Source organism: Megalobrama amblycephala, linkage group LG13 (genome assembly GCF_018812025.1).
Source record: "Megalobrama amblycephala isolate DHTTF-2021 linkage group LG13, ASM1881202v1, whole genome shotgun sequence".
In the NCBI taxonomy this organism is placed as follows: Eukaryota; Metazoa; Chordata; class Actinopteri; order Cypriniformes; family Xenocyprididae; genus Megalobrama; species Megalobrama amblycephala.
In genome coordinates, this window is record NC_063056.1 from 3,328,406 (window position 1) to 3,348,693 (window position 20,288).

Sequence of the window (20,288 nt, forward strand, 5' to 3'; positions counted from 1 at the left end):
GCCCTTGAATTGGAACACAGCCATTGTTGAAAAATCTTTCGGCTTCCGTATCCCGAACGAAACGCGTTGATGGGCGTACTCTTGCTCTTCTGAAACCAGAAGTAGTGGATTTGGCACAGAAATACTCTGTCATACGTCTAACTCGTGTTTTGCATGTTTAGCATGAAAATGCAGCTCTTGTAAATACAGTGTAAATAAGTCAGAATGCATGAAATAGCATTCCCCCGGTGTTAAATATATCTGCCACAACACCATATTTCTACAGTGTTAGTTACTGCAATCTGGTTTCTGTAAGCTTCAACAGGGAATGTTCTCCCACATAACAGGGATTTCAGTGTCAAATTCAAATGGCCAAATGACAGTTTATCACTTTATTAAGAAGCACAAGTGCAGAGTCAGGCCCAAAGTATACTTCGGCCACCCACTGTCCATGTTACGTAATTTCCGTCACCAGGAGAGTCCGTGGATTACAGTTCGTGTACAACAGCACATGCGAAAGGTGAATGTTGAGACAGAAGAGTCCACTAGGTGGCAATACGCAGTGCAGCAGTCGAAGAAGAGTGCAGAAAGAGCGATATAAAACAAAGCAGCACATCCTTCTCCATCATTTTTGTGTACAATTTCAGCAGGCGAGCTGTACACAAAGGCCCTGTTTACACCCTGGTATTGGTACACCTAGTAGACGAGGGAGACACATTAACATTCACACCTGTCTCTTTTGTCCACTTTCAACCACTTCTGTCCTGATTTCTTCAAGGGGAGGTCTATGGACGGGTAAATGTATGGGATTTTTCAGCTCTTTCCATCTGATGAATGAAATTATCTCAAGCAATTTACATATGAACGGGACCAGAGACTACAGAAAAACATATGGAGAGCATCAGCTTTTGTTTCTGCTCTGACAGCCACAAAACCAGCTGAACGCTGTGAGTGAGTATTAGAAATCAGGAATGGTGAGAGAACATTGTGCTTGGTACATCAAACTTGGGTCTCCAGCTGACAAAGTTTAAATCCCGTCTGGTTAGCACATCCCATAATGTTTATGCATTAGGTCAGTAGGTGGAGAGTAGGCCTACTTTTGCGCTGTTTGAACCCATTTGACTACATGAGCGTTTACACTATGAAAGCAATCCGGTTGTTTTTAACTACCTCTGAAAGTGGTCGAAAGTGGACAAGCTTAAAACATTTTAGAACCCATTTATACCTGTATTTAGTGTCGTCTACTTGTGATCCGATCGACCAAAATGCATCTTAATACCAGGTGTAAACAGGACCAAAGAGTCACAATTTTGAAATTCAGCAAGACTTTGACCCTGGCGTCATAATGGAATTGCGATGAAAATAGAATTCTTATTAAAAACAGAACGTTTTCCATTTGAAACAACTTCTGAAACAACATTTTAACCGTGGAATAATCAAAGTGCAATACTAAAACACATTACACTACAATATTACTCCCCCACTGCAATCCGAGCACCTGAATCGGCTCTTTGAAATGCTTTCAGTGCAGTCGTCTACATCTGGATATATGCCTAAAACTCTCTTTTCCATCATTTAATGAATGAGTGCTGCCATGATCAATAGAAATTGTACACAAACGTCTCTTTTAAATGAAATTCAGTTTACTGCTTGTGTTCCGTTGGTGGTTATAGCAAATTGTATTTATGCCAGAAAACTAGTTCTGAGATTTGTGAATAAGGCACAATATATAACAAGCCTAATTTACATAGAAATGAGGCATGTTTGCGCTGAATAGAATGAGAATTACTTTATTTATATATTTACTTGGTGGATCGCTATTTCAGCGCATTTAGCACCTGGTTAAACTGGATTACAGTTAGGTTTTGCAGTGAAATACAGTGTGCAAAAATGGTATAACTGTACAGTTAATTCCCTCCTTTGTTTGACGAAAAACGTTGCTTGATTTGCTATAAAAATATGCAACACAATGAAAGCTGTACTGTAAAACACCCAACCAACCAAAGCAAACAGTTGATGGTCCAAACTCTGTGTGAAGCATGACATGACGCAGGACATGTCATTTCTGTCCTGTGATTCCGTTACAAACTCATCTCTTCATCTTACCAAATATTGTCAGGAGTCCACCGGGTGAAACATCTATCACCCTTTGATAATCTACCATGGACGCAACATTTGTGAACTGGGGCAAATTCACACAAGAGAACTGATATACTTCAGGCTCGGCAGGGCAGAGAAAGTCTTCCAATCATGAGGGCTTTGTCAGGTGTACCAGCGCTACACAGCTAACATGTCAGCCAGCACTGCAAGGGCCAAGAAGCCAATCAGTCCCCAGAGGAGCGCGTTCCTTCTGAGGGGAGAGCACTCTGACTTGCCATCAAGACCTGGGGAAGGCAATCAGCGTTTATTCCCTCTAGCTGAGACAAATCAAGCCACTCAGATTACTGGAAAATCACAGAAAAAGGTATTTTCAGCCTGATAGTGTCAGGAACTGATGTCACAGATCAGAGATGCTGGAATTGACTGACTGGTTGGTACAGTAGTTTGAGTGGTTGGTGAGTTGGTTAGTTGACTGATTGATTGGCTCGTTGGATGGTTGATTGATTGATTGATTGATTGATTGATTGATTGATTGATTGATTGATTGATTGATTGATTGATTGATTGATTGATTGATTGATTGATTGATTGATTGATTGATTGATTGACTCACTGACTCAATCGCTAATGTCACAGGCCAGAATTACTGGGATTGACTGACTGGTTGGTAATGTAGTTTGGGTGGTTGCTGAGTTGGTTAGTTGACTGATTGATTGGCTCGTTGGATGGTTGGGCGATTGATTGACTGCCTGAATCACTGATGTGACAGACTGGAGTTACTGGGATTGACTGGCTGGTTGGTACAGTAGTTTGGGTGGTTTGTGAGTTGGTTAGTTGACTGCCTGATTGGCTCGTTGGATGGTTGAGTGATTGATTGATTGATTGATTGATTGATTGACTTACTGACTAATTCGCTAATGTCACAGGCCAGAATTACTGGGATTGACTGACTGGTTGGTAATTTAGTTTGGGTGGTTGGTGAGTTGGTTAGTTGACTAATTGATTGACTCACTCTTTGGGTGGTCAGGCGACTAATTATTTGACTGACTGAATCACTGATGTGACAGACTGGAGTCACTGGGATTGACTGACTGGTTGGTACAGTAGTTTGGGTGGTTGGTGAGTTGGTTAGTTGACTGCCTGATTGGCTCATTGGATGGTTGAGTGATTGATTGATTGATTGACTCACTGACTCAACCACTAATGTCACAGGCCAGAATTACTGGGATTGACTGACTGGTTGGTAATGTAGTTTGGGTGGTTGCTGAGTTGGTTAGTTGACTAATTGATTGACTGACTCTTTGGGTGGTCAGGCGATTGATTATTTGACTGACTGACTGATTCACAGGTTGATTAATTGTAGCACTGATGTCACAGACCTGGGGTTGACTGACTGGTCAGCTATGTGGTTGATTTATTTATTGATTTATTGGTTGGTTGGTTGATTGATTGAGGGGGTGATAATCATTTCCATGTTTCATCTACTGATAAAGTCCTTAAAAATGCTCTTGAGTCTGTTCTGTTGAACCCTGCATAGGAAAGACCCAAGTGGCATTAGGGCCATTACATAAAGATGTGTAATTGGCAATCATTACTCAAATAGAAACATTATAATCCAGCCAGATGAGGCAGGGGTTGGATGAGTAGTGAACAGACCATTGTGTCCCAGTGGGGATTACAACCATTTGCACATGCTGGATAGGATTAAATTTGCAATTTGACAGGATGAGGTCTACTTCACCGTTGAGTCCCCCACAAAAACACTTTCCGTTTCAGAGAATGTGGGGTGTTTTTCTCAGGACTTTGAAACGCTCGGCCCTGCATCGCTGATCTTTAAGAAAAAAGAGATGAGAGGCCTGAGGACGAGGATGTGGAGATCGAAGGATGAAGGAATGAGGAAAGAAAGCCATTCTACATCATCGTGAGACCTCTGGAAAAACAAGTTGACGTGTCGAGAGTATGAAAGGGCTCAGCCTTCCCAGTTCCACTCGATCACACTGGTCAGGAAGCCCCATAATTGGAGGTAATATCTTCTCAAGTCTTTCTTTTCAAGTCTGTCAGCAGCTCAAACAGATCTCGGTCTCTAATAGGCCCCATCCCGCAGACGCTCACTGTGTGGATTCTGTCATCTTTGTAGAGTTGCAGCCACACCGGATTCTGCCCGAGCTCTAATGCCTATTTCTATGCACGAGGCGTTCCAGATGTCATTACCGGCTGGGAAAACGGCACAAAGACCCACTGATTGTCCCCTGGCCTAGACGTGCCTCTTTCTTTTCAATCACTGCTTCGTTTCATGTTGTTCAATCACAGGGTTTCATTCATCCTTTTTAAGACCCACAACCTGGAGTGAACTAATGTCAAACACAACCGATGATTTATCACTGAAACTTTAACGTGTTCATGTGTGGATAATGACTTTTACCACTATGGACAAGTGCGCAAATGCAGACACATACACTGGTCTACTTTTTTTTATAACCCAAGGCACATAACTCACAACCACCAATTCAACCAGCTAAATGAATGCCTGCTACAACAAAAGATGAATCTGAATATGAAAAACGTCATATTTATAACAATATCTGTGTTTGCTTTCCTTTTGAACTGTTTGGCTGTTCATGACATTTAAAACCAAATCAATTTAGGCATTTAAAAACATTGCTGTTTCTGAGCTTTATAGTGGTCCAATCTGTATGCGGTACCTTTTAAAGTCCAGACGTCGCATTATTGTCAAGGGCGGCAGCAAAAGCCCTTGTTTTCTTCTGTTTATTGGTAATCTTTTAGCTCCCCAGATCAGAGTTCACCTTGCTGCTCTCATCTCCTGCCTGAATGACTCTACACTACCCCTGACATTTCCCGTACTAGCTGTTGGCTTACGGTTCAGTAATAGCTTTGTGTTAGTGGCTTACAAGCTAGTGCACAATGTATAGACATGCCAAGATTAAATGTGCATCTCTCAAAGTAATAAATAATTTCAGTATACAGTTTTCATGAGGTGCATCAGTAGTCTTAAATGTTACCTACAAAACTCAGTTGCAGAGTGTTGCGATAAACCATTTATCATGATGAATAAACCAGTGCAACCACAACAATGCAGGGCAAATTAACAGCATTTGTTTCATTGCGAAATTCATTGCGAACTGGAGTAGAATGAATATTTATTTATCTTGCTTTTTAAAGTTAAATAATACCCATTGATTGCCAACTGTGTGTATTCATGCAAATTTCATGATCCCAAGTTCACATCTGATGTCGATCAATGAACGGTGTGGTAATTAATTCAGCTAATTATTCTGTTTCACCATCATTCTGTATTCAAACTTATTGTTCAACACAGTCCATTTCCATGCAGGGAATTGTTTTTATTGGATCTCTACAGTGCTGGTGATCTTTTAATCTGCAGTTTATTATTTATTTCCTACAAGCAAAGGCATAAAAAACTGCCTAAGTTGCACAATGAACAATAACAGGCCAGAAAGTGAGACTCCAAGCAAAGTTCTTATTGTTTTTGACCAAACAGGTCCAACACTGTTGAATGTACTTGCCAGTGACTTCTTTTCCAGCAATACATGTATGTAACTTATATAACATCTCACCCTCTTTTCACTTGCAAAGTGCTGTTTCTTTGAAGCATCCATTTGAGATGCTCTGGGACTCGTGGGTCTCTTGACCTCCACCACCACTATATCTGAGGTCAACTCTCTCCGCTCCTACTTCAATCTCTCATGTTATACAAATGCACAGAGAAGTATATAGAGAAAAACTGGATGGATCCAAAAAAAAAGCTTTGTTACTCTTTACATGATAGCTTTTAAAAATGGCCATTTTATTAATGGTTGTTCAAGCAAACCTAGAATTATCTAACTGCACTTCATTTATGAAAGTTGTAGTCCATCTTCCTATGCAGATCTTTTCAAATAAGTATCTTTCGGGGAATGGAACAAATCTGATGCAAAGCCCTTTTATTGAAACACTATAAAACACACAATAGTTAAGTGCATGCCTCACAAACAGGAAACTTTCTACAGCACTTGTAGATTCTCAGAAGGACAAAGGAGACGTGGAAGAAAAAAGCTGTTACTCAATAGAAATTCAAAGGAAGCTCTCGTTCAGCTAAGCTGTGGTTGACCTCCGCAGACCTCTTTGAGTCCTAATGAACTGATGATCACAATAACTCATGTCTTGCCTTTAGATCACAGGCTAGCGGTTGTAAGAGGAGACTATTAGGAAAGTAGGCCAAGTTAAGTTCCAGGTACGACTACTATCTAGTATCTAATATCTATTTGTTACCATTCCTTCCATGAACCTCATGAGTGGCCATTTTCCTCAAGCTGTTGGCTGTTTTTCGATAAAAAAAACATGTTTGGTTCCTCTTATAAAAATTTTGCATTCCTTAAGCAAATCTTTTCTTTCGAGCCTTAGAGCACGTCCAAGAGGAACTTTTTATTCCTTGGCTCTTTCATACCTAAAGTGTCTCAAATGTTTCTCGAAAGTTGACAAAAGGTGAGACACATAGCTTCAAAATGTCAATAGCATAGCTCAGATAAATTGGTCATATAAAATGTCATATTTGATTGCAAAATTTGATGTCTTGGCACATCTGAGTACAGTTTGAGATATTTTCCGAAGATGTAGTGATGTTGTGAAGTGTGTAATTTCTGTGTCACCAAATGAATTTGCAAAAATAACGATTTCAGGAACCTGTCTGATATAATACAAACAGATGCAATGCCTCAAACTTACACCACTGTTACCTAGTTGTGTTGTTACTAGTTACCTTATATTACCCAGTACTTTCTTAGGTAAGTACACTCCAAGTACACATACTGTAAAATAAAGTGCAACCCACCACTTGGTCAAAATCAAACAAACAGAGAAATTTTTCTGTGGTTTTTAGGGTAATCAGCCAACAATCGGCTCACTTACTGGCATTGACTTCAAATTGACAGTGGATTTCTGATTAGATTAATGTGATTAGATCATGGGAGTGAATGTTGACACCAAAATCGTCATGAAACAGAAGTTACGCTAGTCTTTTCTTCCCTATCGTGACGTATTTCAGAGTGAAACGACTTCTGGGACAAGTACAAATGTAGGGCGGGGCTTGATTTTGTCCCTGGGGAATTGATTGGATGGTTGTGGTTTGCTATTGGTGGATCTCATGTGAGTGACAGATTGCCCCGCCCTTGAGATCACGCTGCAGGAGGGGAAGTTATTCTGATTCAAGGTTATGAGGAACATGAATTTAACAACAATAATGTGCACTGATAAATCATTTATAAAAAACACAGCAATATTCCATAAACAAACAAACAAACAATAGTTGTGAAGCAAGAATTTTGATTTCATGTTGACTTTAAATGTTATTGTATGTGATTTTTTGGTGGTGTGCTTCATTGTGGTGACTACACAATAATATGGTTTAACTTGACAAGAAATAACTTATTTTAGCATGTGAACAACTCAACTCATCATTTTATTAAGTTAGACCAACTATTTTTTTAGTGCATCAAATATTTCACACATCAAAATATTTGCACATCTAACCTTCAGCATTTCTCTCATTTTAATCTCATTAGAACCTACTGAGATAATAAAGGAATCTCTTTTGTGAATTTTCTCCCAACCTAGAGGGAAATGTGTGTCATAGTTTTAGACAAATTAACTATTTTTTAGTGTATGAAATATTTCACACACCAAAGAAATTGCAGACTTAACCTTCAGAAATGTCTCCATTTGCTCTCAATTTAATCTCACTGCCTAGTTGAACTAATTGAGATAATAAAGGAATGTCTTTTGTAAATTTTTCCTTTCATCCAGCTGGGTAACCCACCTCCTCACATTTAAATCAATATACCTTAATGTCATCAATGCTCAGTGAAGCTGAAGGAAACGGACCGCCACTGTATTATCGCTGAAACGGGTGATCCGTCCACTAACGTGCGTTTCTGCAGGCGCTGGGTATGTCGGCAGACAGAAAAGGCAGCTCGCATCAAACGGGAGGGAGTCTGTGAAGGGGGAGGACTTGAATGCCACACTATTTGAAAAGCAAAGGGGGAAAAATGGGCTCCGTTTTATTTTGCTCCGGGCAATGCACAAAAGAGGCGAACGCAGCAACGTGGCAGGTTTTTAAATTGGGATCAAAAGGTTCGAGCTAATTAACAAACTAAATAAGAGTCTCAAAAGCTTCGTCTGGCTCCAGCTTTCTCCTTTCACTGCTTCTCAAAAGCCGAGTCAGAGCAGATATTTAGTCGACGGCGTTCGGTCGGAGCGCTCTTCCGGTCACTCGCATGACTGAGGGACGGTCGTATCTCGTCGTGCCGCTGGGACCTGAGACCATACAGGTTTTTCCCGTTTGGATGGTTTAATTCCGTTTGACTTTCCCAGCAGGGGCCGGTTGACAGGAGTGAGTGGGAATCGGATGCGTTAGACAGGGGCTCGTAATAAAGACAAATGGGTGGACATGAAATTTGATTCTGTCTGCTGGGTTAGCACCTCCCACAACAAAAATAAAGAGTAACGGAGAGCAAGAGTGAGATTGAAAGAGCGAGACGGAGAAAACAACTACATTGACAAGCTATGTGTTTTTCCGAGAGCTGTCATATTCGGAAGGTCACACACATCCAGGGACAGCGGCCCACCGTTTCTGTTGATGAGATCATGGAGTACTGGCATATTATTTGAATCTAGCCCTCCAAGGAGAGGTACGGTTGTATCGGTGTAAGATTAGTCAGCTTATTATTTATTATAAAGAACATATGTTCCCGAAAGACCTAGTGCTGTGGAGCACACACTTTGCCGTGTGATATGAAAACACCATCTGTTCTGAGAACACTAGAGGGCTCTTGGTGAAAGGGAAGACCTCATGTGTCAGTGAATTAGCTCACTCTCGTGCGACCGTTGTAATGTCGTCTCTATTTACTGCTGGCTGTCTTTCTATGACCTTTATAGGCAAATACGAGGCAAGAAAGAACGAAGCAAGTGCTAGCTCAACCCTTACAAAAAATAATTTTATTCAAGTGTGTTATTAATATACTTCTTTTAAACTAAAAATAAGATAAGTATACAGTAATTAAGTATTCTAAGTATACTTGACTTGTAGTTGTGTTTAATCTTACGATTGAGTAGCCTATTAAATACTTGCTTCACATAGTTTTACATACTGTTGTATAAACTTACATCGTTTGAAAATATAAAGAAAACATATGTTTCTAATTCTGAGTATGTGAGTTTTTATGTAGTCCACTGGTAGTGTACTATAAGTATGATGTTAAGTTCTCTTTAAGACAACTCACAAGTATGTTTGCTGTATAAAACTGCTAAACTAGTAGTTTACTGAGAGTATACTTCAAAGTGTAATTTCATAAACTAAAACAATGTGCTAAAAGTATTTAACTAGTAAACTATCAGTATTACACTAAAAAATGCTGGGTAAAAAACAACCCAAGTTGGGTTGAAAATGGACAAACTCAGCGATGGGCTTGTTTTAACTCAGCGGTTGGGTTAAATGATTGAACAACGTGCTGGTCAGTTTTATTTAACTCAACTGTTGATTAAAAAATGTCTTAAAATGAACCCAAAATAGGTCAGAAATTAAAAATCAGGCACATAATTACTAGAGGCAACAATAATAATCAAAAAGGTGAACATTTATTAATAAGAAATTTAATAAATGTTTATTGTTTAATTATTATTCATCAAACTTATTAATAAATGTTCATTTCCAACATATTTTGGGTTCATTTTAAGCAAGCAATATAGTAATTTTTTTAAAAATAGCTGAGTTAAATAAAACTACCTAGCAGGTTGGGCAAACATTTAACCCACCCGCTGGGTTAAAACAACCCAATCACTGGATTTGTCCATTTTCAACCCAACTTGGGTTGTTTTTAACCCAGCATTTTTTAGAGTGTATATTTGGCCTATACTCAATCTTTTGATCGAGATGTACTTAAAAGTATACAGTAATTAAGTATTCTAAGTATACTTGGCTTGTAGTTGTGTTTAATCTTTTGATTGAGTAGCTTATAGTTTTAGCTACTGTCGTATAAACTTACATTGTTTAAAAATATTGATTTGTATAAAGAAAACAAATATGTTCCTAATTCTGTGTATGTGAGTTTTTATGTAGTCCACTGGTAGTGTCCTATAAGTATGATGTTAAGTTCACTTAAAGACAACTTACAAGTATGCTTGAAGTATAAACCAACTAAACTAGTGAGAGTATACTGTCATAAACTAAAATCGTGCTACAAGTATTTATCTAGTAAACTATCTGTATAATTTCTCTTCTAGTGTAGTTACAGTACAAATGAAAAACGTAGTTGTAAAATGTGTACTCAAAGTTTACTACTGTTACACTTAAAGTATACTTAACAGTAAGCTAATTTAGTCCCAAGTAGCACTGAAATAGTACACTTACAAGTATACTACAAGTACATTGATATTACTACATAAAGTATACTTAAATATACTTGAACTTTACTTAAGTATACTTCATAAAACAAACTTTTGTAAGGGAAAACTAGTGTTTGATTGGCTGAGCGACATTCTAAGAGCTGAACAGCACTGGAACGTTTCACAGTTCGTATCAATCCGCTTGTCTGAATTCATGTGGAGCAGGGAATGTATCTGCCTGGAGCGAGGTGTGGGCTTTTTGAAAGTTTGTGTTTTCTTTCGCTCCATGATTCCTCACTAGTGAGGAAATGAAAGATTCTGAATGGAGATAGAGCAGAGTGATCACAAAACAGCTCCAGACCACCTTTTAGTATGTGCCTTCCTTGGTTAAACGCAAAGCTTCCTGTGACATAAAGTATGCAGGACTTCTCCAGTCATTTAGTGCACTTAAATCCACCAATGCAAACTCATGTTCACATGCCTCCACTTTTGAGTGCAATGCCTGAATAAGGTTTCTAAAAGTGTAAAAAAACATAATAGAGATATAATTCATTTTGAAATTTTATTAAATGTTAGCAATGAGATTATGTGGTTTTTATAATCAATTAACACTGCTTTTGTCATTTTTTACAAGATGGACAAAATTTGTCACCAAAAAAGTCATTCGGTTTAACCAAAATTTCAGTTTTACCGAATGACGATATTTTCATACAGTGCTAACAGGCTGATATCTAGCTAGCTAGCAAAAGGACAATCAAACATTTTATATTTAGTACAAGTTTTTAAAATATTACAACATTTTCCATGTTTTATAGTGGTTGTACCGAATGACCTGATGTTTCTGGACATGCGTATGATCAAGTGAAAACATGAATTTTTCAAATAGTTAAAAGAGAGTTAGTTAATTTACTTCACGACCATGTGGTCCTTTGCAGGTGTCTGAATGATGTCACATCCTGTCACATGATACTGGCCGTGTGACTTGATCCAAAATTATATTGGTTACTCCGAATGACATCAATGAAATTCATTTTTCCGGACATACTTTCTCATAACAAAGCAACGACTTCTACACATAATTTTAATATCATTTTGCACTATGTTGATATATGATGTTATAAAATCATGCCAGAATAAAACTATATATATATTTATTACATTTTAGATATTTTATATTATTATTTCAAGATATTTTAATCACAAATGAAAAGACTGTATTGGACTTTGGAAGGTTAAACAGAATGACCTTTTGACACTTCAAAATCTTTAAAATAGCTTTATATGTAGCAAAATATAATTAAAACCTTTTGGATTCAATAAAAGAGATCTAGTTGTACTACCTTACATACTTTGGATGTCGTATCTTTTTTGTCCCACTTTATATTAAGTGGCCTTAACTACTATGTACTTGCATTTAAATTAATCATTTGATACAATGCACTTATTGTGTACATCCATGTTTTTACATTGTATTTATATTTTAAAACCGCCTGCATGTAATTACATCTGTAATTAATTTTTGTAATTGCATTTATAATTACACTGTTGACCCATCCCTTACACCTTACCCCTACCCTTAAACCTACCCATACCACCAAACCTGTCCCTAACCTTACCCGTATCCACCTCAATAGCAGCAAAAGTGTTTTGCAACTCAATATGAACACAATAAGTACATTGTACTTATTTTTTGATGTAAGTACATAGTAGTAAAGGCCACTTAATATATATATAATTACTATAATTAATAAGAATATAATTCTTTCTCCTACCCCACCTTAATATGCAGGGGAAGCCATTCGATTCGTAAGCTGACATTGGCTCAAATGGCGTAAGTTTGGGGTGCGACTACATATTTTTCAGCAACACTTCAGTATGGGGAACACATTCACTATTAACTACAACTTTTGCCTCAATAAACTCTTATTAATAGTTAGTAAGGTAGTTGTTAAGTTTAGGTATTGGGTAGGATTATGGCATGTAGAATATGGTCATGCAGAATAAGGCATTAATATGCGCTTAATAAGTACTAATAAACAGCGAATATGCCAGCAAATAAGCAACTAGTGAGAACTGAACCCTAAAATAAAGTGTTACCAAATCGGTTTGAAAATGTAAAACCTGTTGAATGCAATTACGATGCTGGTAGTGCACAAATTTCACACTTCACTTTATCTTATTGCTAAGATTTTAAAAAGACTGCACCTACAACATTAGCATAAAATAATAGCTCTTTGCCTATTTCTGATTTAACCAACAGCCTGCACGGACTAGGTGACAGTCAAAAAGGAAAGTCATTTCAGAGGTTGACATTTATTTGATTTTTTGACTTCAAATAAAAGTGCGATAAAAAGCTTGTAAGGATCAATCCATGTCTGCTTTTCAAAAAGCTTGATTGTCAATGCTTCGAGTGTGTCAAAGTCATACCATACCCTCAATCTCTTGCAATTACGCTCCACATAATATATACATTTTCAGATTAAGCTTCAAACTCCTGTAATGGAGATTTTCTGCTGCATTAACATGTAATCAAATCATGGCGCATGATGTGTGTCACTATGCACCATTTGGTTCCCTTTTCATTCAAATCTTTTGTGTACATATTGAATTTATGTGAAAACGTGCAAGTGTGTGTCTAGTCGGTCTTTAAGTAGATCTTAGCTTCAGAATAACAGAGTGACACTGATTTGAGAGAAGAGAGTACGGAGCATTTGATTCAGGGTTCCATGCGAACAAAACCGACATCTGCTCGCTCTCATTAACGGCACTGAAGCTAATCGGCAGGCCATAAGTGTGCTGACTCTGTAAATGGAAGCGCGTGTACAACAGCTTCAGTGAAATCAGACAGCTGTGTGCGTGTGTACCGACCACATGCATTTCGGTATGTATGTGTGTGTGTGTGTCTTGTTTGTGTGAGACGCCGCTGTCTCTCCGCATCTCTGCTACAGTAGACAACAGCGGACATCAAAGAACGTGTGCACTGGGCTCGAACCCTTCCGTGCACCGCACCGCGTCTCACTCGTACACAAAGCGGCGACGCGTCGACCTCTGGTCTCTGCTGGAAGAATTGCGTTTAAGCTCGCCCACGACAGCTTATGGATTAAAATTGCACACAAATTAAAAATTCATTCTCACTCTGCGACTGATGGCCATTTTATACCGATGATGCAATTCTTGTTGTCAGCTTCTTTAGAAATTTATCTCTGCCTCCTGTGCTCTTTTGTCACACGGGAATTCAGCACACTTGAAACATGTTTAGGAGACACAAGCCTCAGAAACTATGCTTTTAATGTGAAGAGCATTTTAATTGAAAAAAAGAAAAGAAAAGCACCAAAGTGCAGAGATACTGTTATATGAAGCACCATTAAATATGTCAAATACATTATACCCTGAAGATGGCGTGGATTTGCAGACCATGTGATTTAAATTAGTGTAAGAGTCTCTACTATACACTCTAAAAATGCTGGGTTAAAAACAACCCAAGTTGGGTTGAAAATGGACAAACCCAGCGATTGGCTAGTTTTAACCCAGCGTTTGGGTTAAATGTTTGAACAACCTGCTGGGTAGTTTTATTGAACCCAACTATTGTTTAAAAATGACTGTATGAAATGAATTCAAACTATGTTGGAAATGAACATTTATTAATAGGTTTAATAAATGAACATTTATTAATAGGTTTAATGAATAATAATTAAACAAGACACATTTATTAAATTGCTTACTAATAAATGTCTACATTTTGATTATTATTGTTGCCTCTTAAAAAAGTTGTTTAACTTAAAAAAGTAAGTTACCCGGCTGAGTTCATTGAAATTAAAAATTTGAGTTAATACAATGAAGGTGAATTGATTTGATCAACAGAAACTCAAAATATTATGTTATTTGAACTATATTAATTAAGTTGATTTGACAAAAGAAAAAATGTGATAAAACATGGAAAAAAAAAAAAATCAGTGTAGTAATTATGTCTGAATTTTAATTTCCAACATTTTTGGGAGTTTTGGATAATTAACAACAATTTTGGGTTTATTTTAGGTCAGCCATATAGTCATTTTTAAACAATAGTTGAGTTAAATAAAACTACCCAGCAGGTTGAGCAAACATTTAACCCAACCGCTGGATTAAAATAACCTAATCGCTGGGTTTGTCCATTTTCAACCCAACTTGGGTTGTTTTAACCCAGCATTTTTAGAGTGTATAAAACAGCCATTTGCGAGGGAAAAGAAAAAGAAGAGCTGTTTTTAGTATTTTCCAAATGTAATGTTCAGGTAACCTAAAGTTGCACTTCGTATGGTGTATATATATATATATATACTGAATCATCCTACATAAAGGTCATTTTTAAATAACATAACATACTGCACATTTTCACATTATCTTCTGTTACAGACATTTTGTATAAGCATATGTGAAACTTTCTCTCTAGGAAAAAGGCAAAAAAAAAAATATATATATAAGTGACATATAACTGTGTGTGAGATTGATTAACTGGTCATAATGAAGCACTGTAACTCTTAGGTAGATAAAGCGATTGATTTTTCAATAAATCTTCCTCTGGCGCTGATTCTCTCATTTAAAGGCATTAAATTTATTCCATTAATCGTACTCTTGAACAACAGATGAGACTGCCTAAATGCACAAGCTTCTCTTAAAGAAATACCCAAAAGACACAACATTTACGAAGACGATGCGTATAAACATTGACAAATCTCATTCAATTGTTCCTTTCTGAAAGCCACACTACACAAGACAAATTCCCTAAAATTAGGATTTTAAAAAAGCACAAATCTCCTGAGAGTTCGTCATTATTTTTCAAGACATATGCACTACTCTGCAGTGACATTTGGATGCGATCCAAAGCTGTCCGAGCCAAAACCGGAGTGGATTCTGATAGGCTGCAGCTGCCCTGAACGATATTGAAAGGGTTGAGTGACAGCACTGAATCCAAACTAGACTGAAAAGTCAAGCTGGGTATTGAAAACCCATTGAGTTTGACCTCGAAGGCTGTTTTTGGATCTGCAGTGATTGGACGACTGTCATGTGACATAAAGCACAAAAACACATGACCCTACTGAGGTCATTTCAGACCTCAAAGCGCATACGCGACAATGTACAGTACGTTGGATGTTTGTCTTATCTACTCCGAGCTTCTCAGGATCACATGCCAAACAAACCACGCCGACCGCTAAATCACTTCCAAACAACACAGACCTAAATAGTTCACAAAATCCTACCACAAACAAACATCGTAATACTGTAATGAGCCACGGCATTGTCCTTTTCAAAGCGGATCCTGTTTTAGTTTCCTAGCAGGAGGGCAAAACAGCTAATAACACACAGGCACAGCAGAAACGCTCGACATTTACAGTCTTGCCGAGTGAGTTTGATCGACCATCTGGCCTCTGAGAAGTGCGTTGTAAAAACAGTGAAATCAATGGAGGCATGTCTGCCGTGGATGCCCACCATTACACAAGCCGTGTTGATGGTGTAACACTTAAACTAGCACACGGCCTCCCTTCCGCAACCTGCCTGCTCTCTTCGGACACGAGCCTCTCAAATGAATTTCAGTGCTCACGATGTGGCAAACGAACCCGCTGGTGAACAGTAAGCCCTCTGGTGGTTCCAGGGTGGACACGAATGCCTTTACACAGACCCATTTTAGTTTATTTTGCATGGTGAGCAAACGAGGAAAACGCACAGGCGATACTTATACACGCACTCCCACGAACTCATGCATCCTGATAACCGTATTTACAGGGTACTTTACTCTGATCAAAAAAGACACAGTACTTCATTTTAACAATGTTCTGTCTGCTTGAGGATGTTATTTCATTTCTAAGAGCAGATTTGACTCAGCTGTGTCAGTTCCTACACAGGACCTGTCACATTCTTTCTCTTTCAGATGTGCCGTGGAAATATTAAAGCAGCTGTTGAGAAAACATTTCCGTTTCCAAATATTTCAGATCTGAGCTGTCAAAAATCACAAATCTCCAGCACAATGTCATTGAAGTCACAGCCACAGTCATCAATCACATCCGTAGAGGCGGGAGAACCAGAACATACGGAAGAGACGGATTCCTCAAAATGTTCCTTATTAAGAAGACATCAAATCGATGAGGAGGTTAACATCCTTCAGAATCACTACATGTAGTTCACTTACATTTAGTGCCAAACAGTAATGGAATTAAATATAGAACAAACAAAAGTCATGCTGTATAAATGGAGTATGTTTAATAATGCTCTATTTGAACTGCACAAATGTAGCACTGCCTCTCTTTCGGGGGGGAAGTTGAGAGGCTGTGCTTGGACATGTTAATGTCTCATAATGACATTTAGAGCCATTTTTCTGCATTGCATCGAACCACTTGTCAAAAGTGATCTGCCTTCAGACAAAACTGTATTGATCTTTATTGGGCTCCTGTCTCCACGCGGCTCACATATTTCAGCTTCTCAGACTGAGAAAAATCTCTCTTTGTCAGGTTGCATGAGTGCACTATTTTCCCCCGTATTGCCGAGGACCTTGAGTCTGGCTACACGGTGCGTAAAGGTGAGGTTTCCAGGCAAACTTCAGCGCAATGTTTCCTAGATCACCTGTTAAGACTGTGAACTTATCTTTCAGGCGGATTTTCCAAGAAATACCGCAACGCCACTGTTCTCTCCAAATGTCACTGATTTCATGTGCCACATTTTTTCAACAGTTACAAATTCCTCTCCAAATGTTTGTGAAAGCACGAAATCAATGCAGCACCATCTGCTCCCAAGAAGCGCGGCACGCTGATGCACGCGCAACTACATTTCTAGCGCTTAAACAGGTCCGTGGAAGACATTTAATTCACATTTCCCACAGAGTTATTGAATACAAAACGCAAACTCATCCAGACGAGCACTTTGAACACTCATGACAACATTCGTTTGCTCAGTTAAAGAGTCGGTGTCCGTTACGCGTTCTCTTACCTATCCGTATGACATGGGGCATCCCGAAAGAGCTGTGAATCCAGAAGAGACCCACTATAATCGCGCTCCAGTATTCCACATATTCCCTCCTGTTCTTCATGACTGGAAAACACTGGGATCAATCCAAAGAGCTCTCCAAAAACTGCTCATCAAATTTTAAATGGCTGGGAGTCATATGAGGATTGGACTGACTGCGACAGATTTGCTCTCATTGTAGTTGGTTTGAACACGAGCTCGCTGTATTAATTATTTTATTTATTAATTTGGGCGAGAGAGTGAGTGAGTGAGTGCGCGCGCGCTCGGGTCTCAGACGAAGCTCCGGATCGGTGCGCGTCTCCACCTGCGAGTGCTGAGCTGCTGAAATCAGCCTGCAGGAGTCCCTGTATCCCCTCTGTATCTCCTCCTACCGCTGATGCCGCAACAACCGGGCTGGAGTCCCGCGTCAGCGTGGATGGGGACTAACGCTTCACGTTACACTGTCCGTGCTGCGCTGTTCGCATAGTGCGTGCTGTCAGAAATGCAACAGCAATGAGAACACCCGCGCGCGTGCAGGGTCATTGTGATGTGCTTCGACAAATGTCAAATATTTGGCCTTCACAGTTGGCTACAAAAGTGTTAGATCGCATTGAAAATAGGCGCTTTTTTATTTAAACTTGGACGCAAAAAGTTTTAGGATTTTAAAATGTTTTTTAAAAAAAAAGTGCATATGCATGATGTGAATTTAAGGTGGAATAATTCAGATTCTGCTCTATTTCTAGGGCACTAATCAAATGGAAGCATATTTGTGACATTGTCCATGTTCACTCCTTTGTATTAAAGGTCAGATTTCTTGGCTGCTTCATCGAAGCACAAGATGCTATTTGGAAAATTCTCAAAACATGCTGGATAATGTGGATCATTGTGGAGTGCAGCTGTCACCTACAGCAAAAGGGCGACAATATAATAATATATAAATATAATAATAAATAAATATAAAAATAATAATATATAAATTGTCGCCCTTTTGTAAAAAAAAGAAAAAAAAAAGAAGTATATATATATATATATATATATATATATATATATATTCTTTTTTTAATCAACTTCAATAATTAATGTGGTTCAGATAATATAATATTTTGAGTTTCTGTTTATTAAACCAATTGCCTTCATTTGTATTAACTCAAATGTTCAATTAATTTCAATGAACTCCAAATTTATAGTTCATATATATGAAACTTTATTTAAATAACAAAGTGAAAATGTTATGAAAGGTATAGTGGTCACCCTTTGAACCATACTGTATGTTTTATTATAGCAAAAGGAAATAATAAATTCACTGTTTTTAAAGATGGAAATCATATTAATTGTATTTTATCATAATATCACAATGGAGTGAACATGGGGTGAATTTTAGGTAATTTCCCTACTTTCCCTTCCTAAAAGAAATTGTTATTTATTTATTTAACTTTTTTTTTTTTTTTTTTATCTTATAGAAATGATTAAAAAAGTCCATTGATGTTCTTTTAATTAACATTCAATGTTTTCCTCTCCCCACTTTCCATCCTGCTTGACTTTTAGAATCCCATTACTGACAAAAGCAAGTTAATGACATCATCCTCCAGGAAGTGACATCATTTTTGGAGGAAAACAAAAGCATAAACCTTCAGTAAGTATTAGCAATGAATCTGATGAATTTTGTGATATTAGTTCACCCTAAAAAAATGCTGGGTTAAAAACAACCCAAGTTGGGTTGAAAATGGACAAATCCAGAGATTGGGTTCTTAAAATGAACACAAAATATGTTGGAATTTAATTAATTTCTAACATACTTTGGCTTCATTTTAAGCAAACAATACAGTAATATTTAAACAATAGTTGAGTTAAATAAAACTACCTAGCAGGTTGAACAAACATTTAACCCAACTGCTGGGTTAAAACAACCCAATTGCTGGGTTTGTCCATTTTCAACTCAACTTGGGTTGTTTTTAATCCAACATGTTTTAGAGTGTTGGTTTGTCTCATTCTAAAATATTATTTTCCAGCTTTATAAGATTGAAATGAATAATACCAAATTCTCACAAGCAATGCAAGCTTACTCATTTTACAGTCACAGTGTTGGAAATGTACTACAGAAAAGGAACGAGTCTACTATAAACAATTACGCTTTAAAGGTGCCCTAGAATCAAAAATTGAATTTACTTTGACATAGTTGAATAACAAGAGTTCAGTACATGGAAAAGACATACAGTGAGTCTCAAACTCCATTGTTTCCTCCTTCTTATGTAAATCTCATTTGTTTAAAAGACCTCCGAAGAACAGGCGAATCTCAACATAACACCGACTGTTACGTAACAATCGGGATCATTAATATGTATGACCCCAATATTTGCATATGCCAGCCCATGTTCAAGGCATTACACAAGAGAAGGACATCTGGATCTGTGCACAGCTGAATCATCAGACTAGGTAAGCAAGCAAGGACAACAGCGAAAAATGGCAGATGGAGCAATAATAACTGACATGATCCATGATATCATGATATTTTTAGTGATATTTGTAAATTGTTTTTCTTAATGCTTCTTTAGCATGTTGCTAATGTACTGTTAAATGTGGTTAAAGTTACCATCGTTTCTTACTGTATTCATGGAGACAAGAGCCATCGCTATTTTCATTTTTAAACACTTGCAGTCTGTATAATTTATAAACACAACTTCATTCTTTATAAATCTCTCCAACAGTGTGTAATGTTAGCTTTAGCCACGGAGCACTATCAAACTCATTCAGAATCAAATGTAAACATCCAAATAAATACTGTACTCACATGATCCGATGCATGCATGCAGTGTGCATGACGAACATCTTGTAAAGATCCATTT

At 37.8% G+C, this 20,288-nt stretch overlaps 1 protein-coding gene across 1 annotated transcript in view; it reads right to left on the reverse strand.

Annotated features, from left to right (window-relative positions):
• The window catches only part of grik3 (glutamate ionotropic receptor kainate type subunit 3), a 178,464-nt gene extending 160,468 nt beyond the window's left edge, over positions 1 to 17,996 (reverse strand). Inside the window, exon 1 of the mRNA XM_048153261.1 lies at positions 17,431 to 17,996. Within this exon, the coding sequence (XP_048009218.1) occupies positions 17,431 to 17,530 (100 nt within the window). The 5' untranslated portion in view covers positions 17,531 to 17,996. The remainder of the gene's footprint in view (positions 1 to 17,430) is intronic.
• Between the last annotated feature and the right edge of the window lie 2,292 nt (positions 17,997 to 20,288).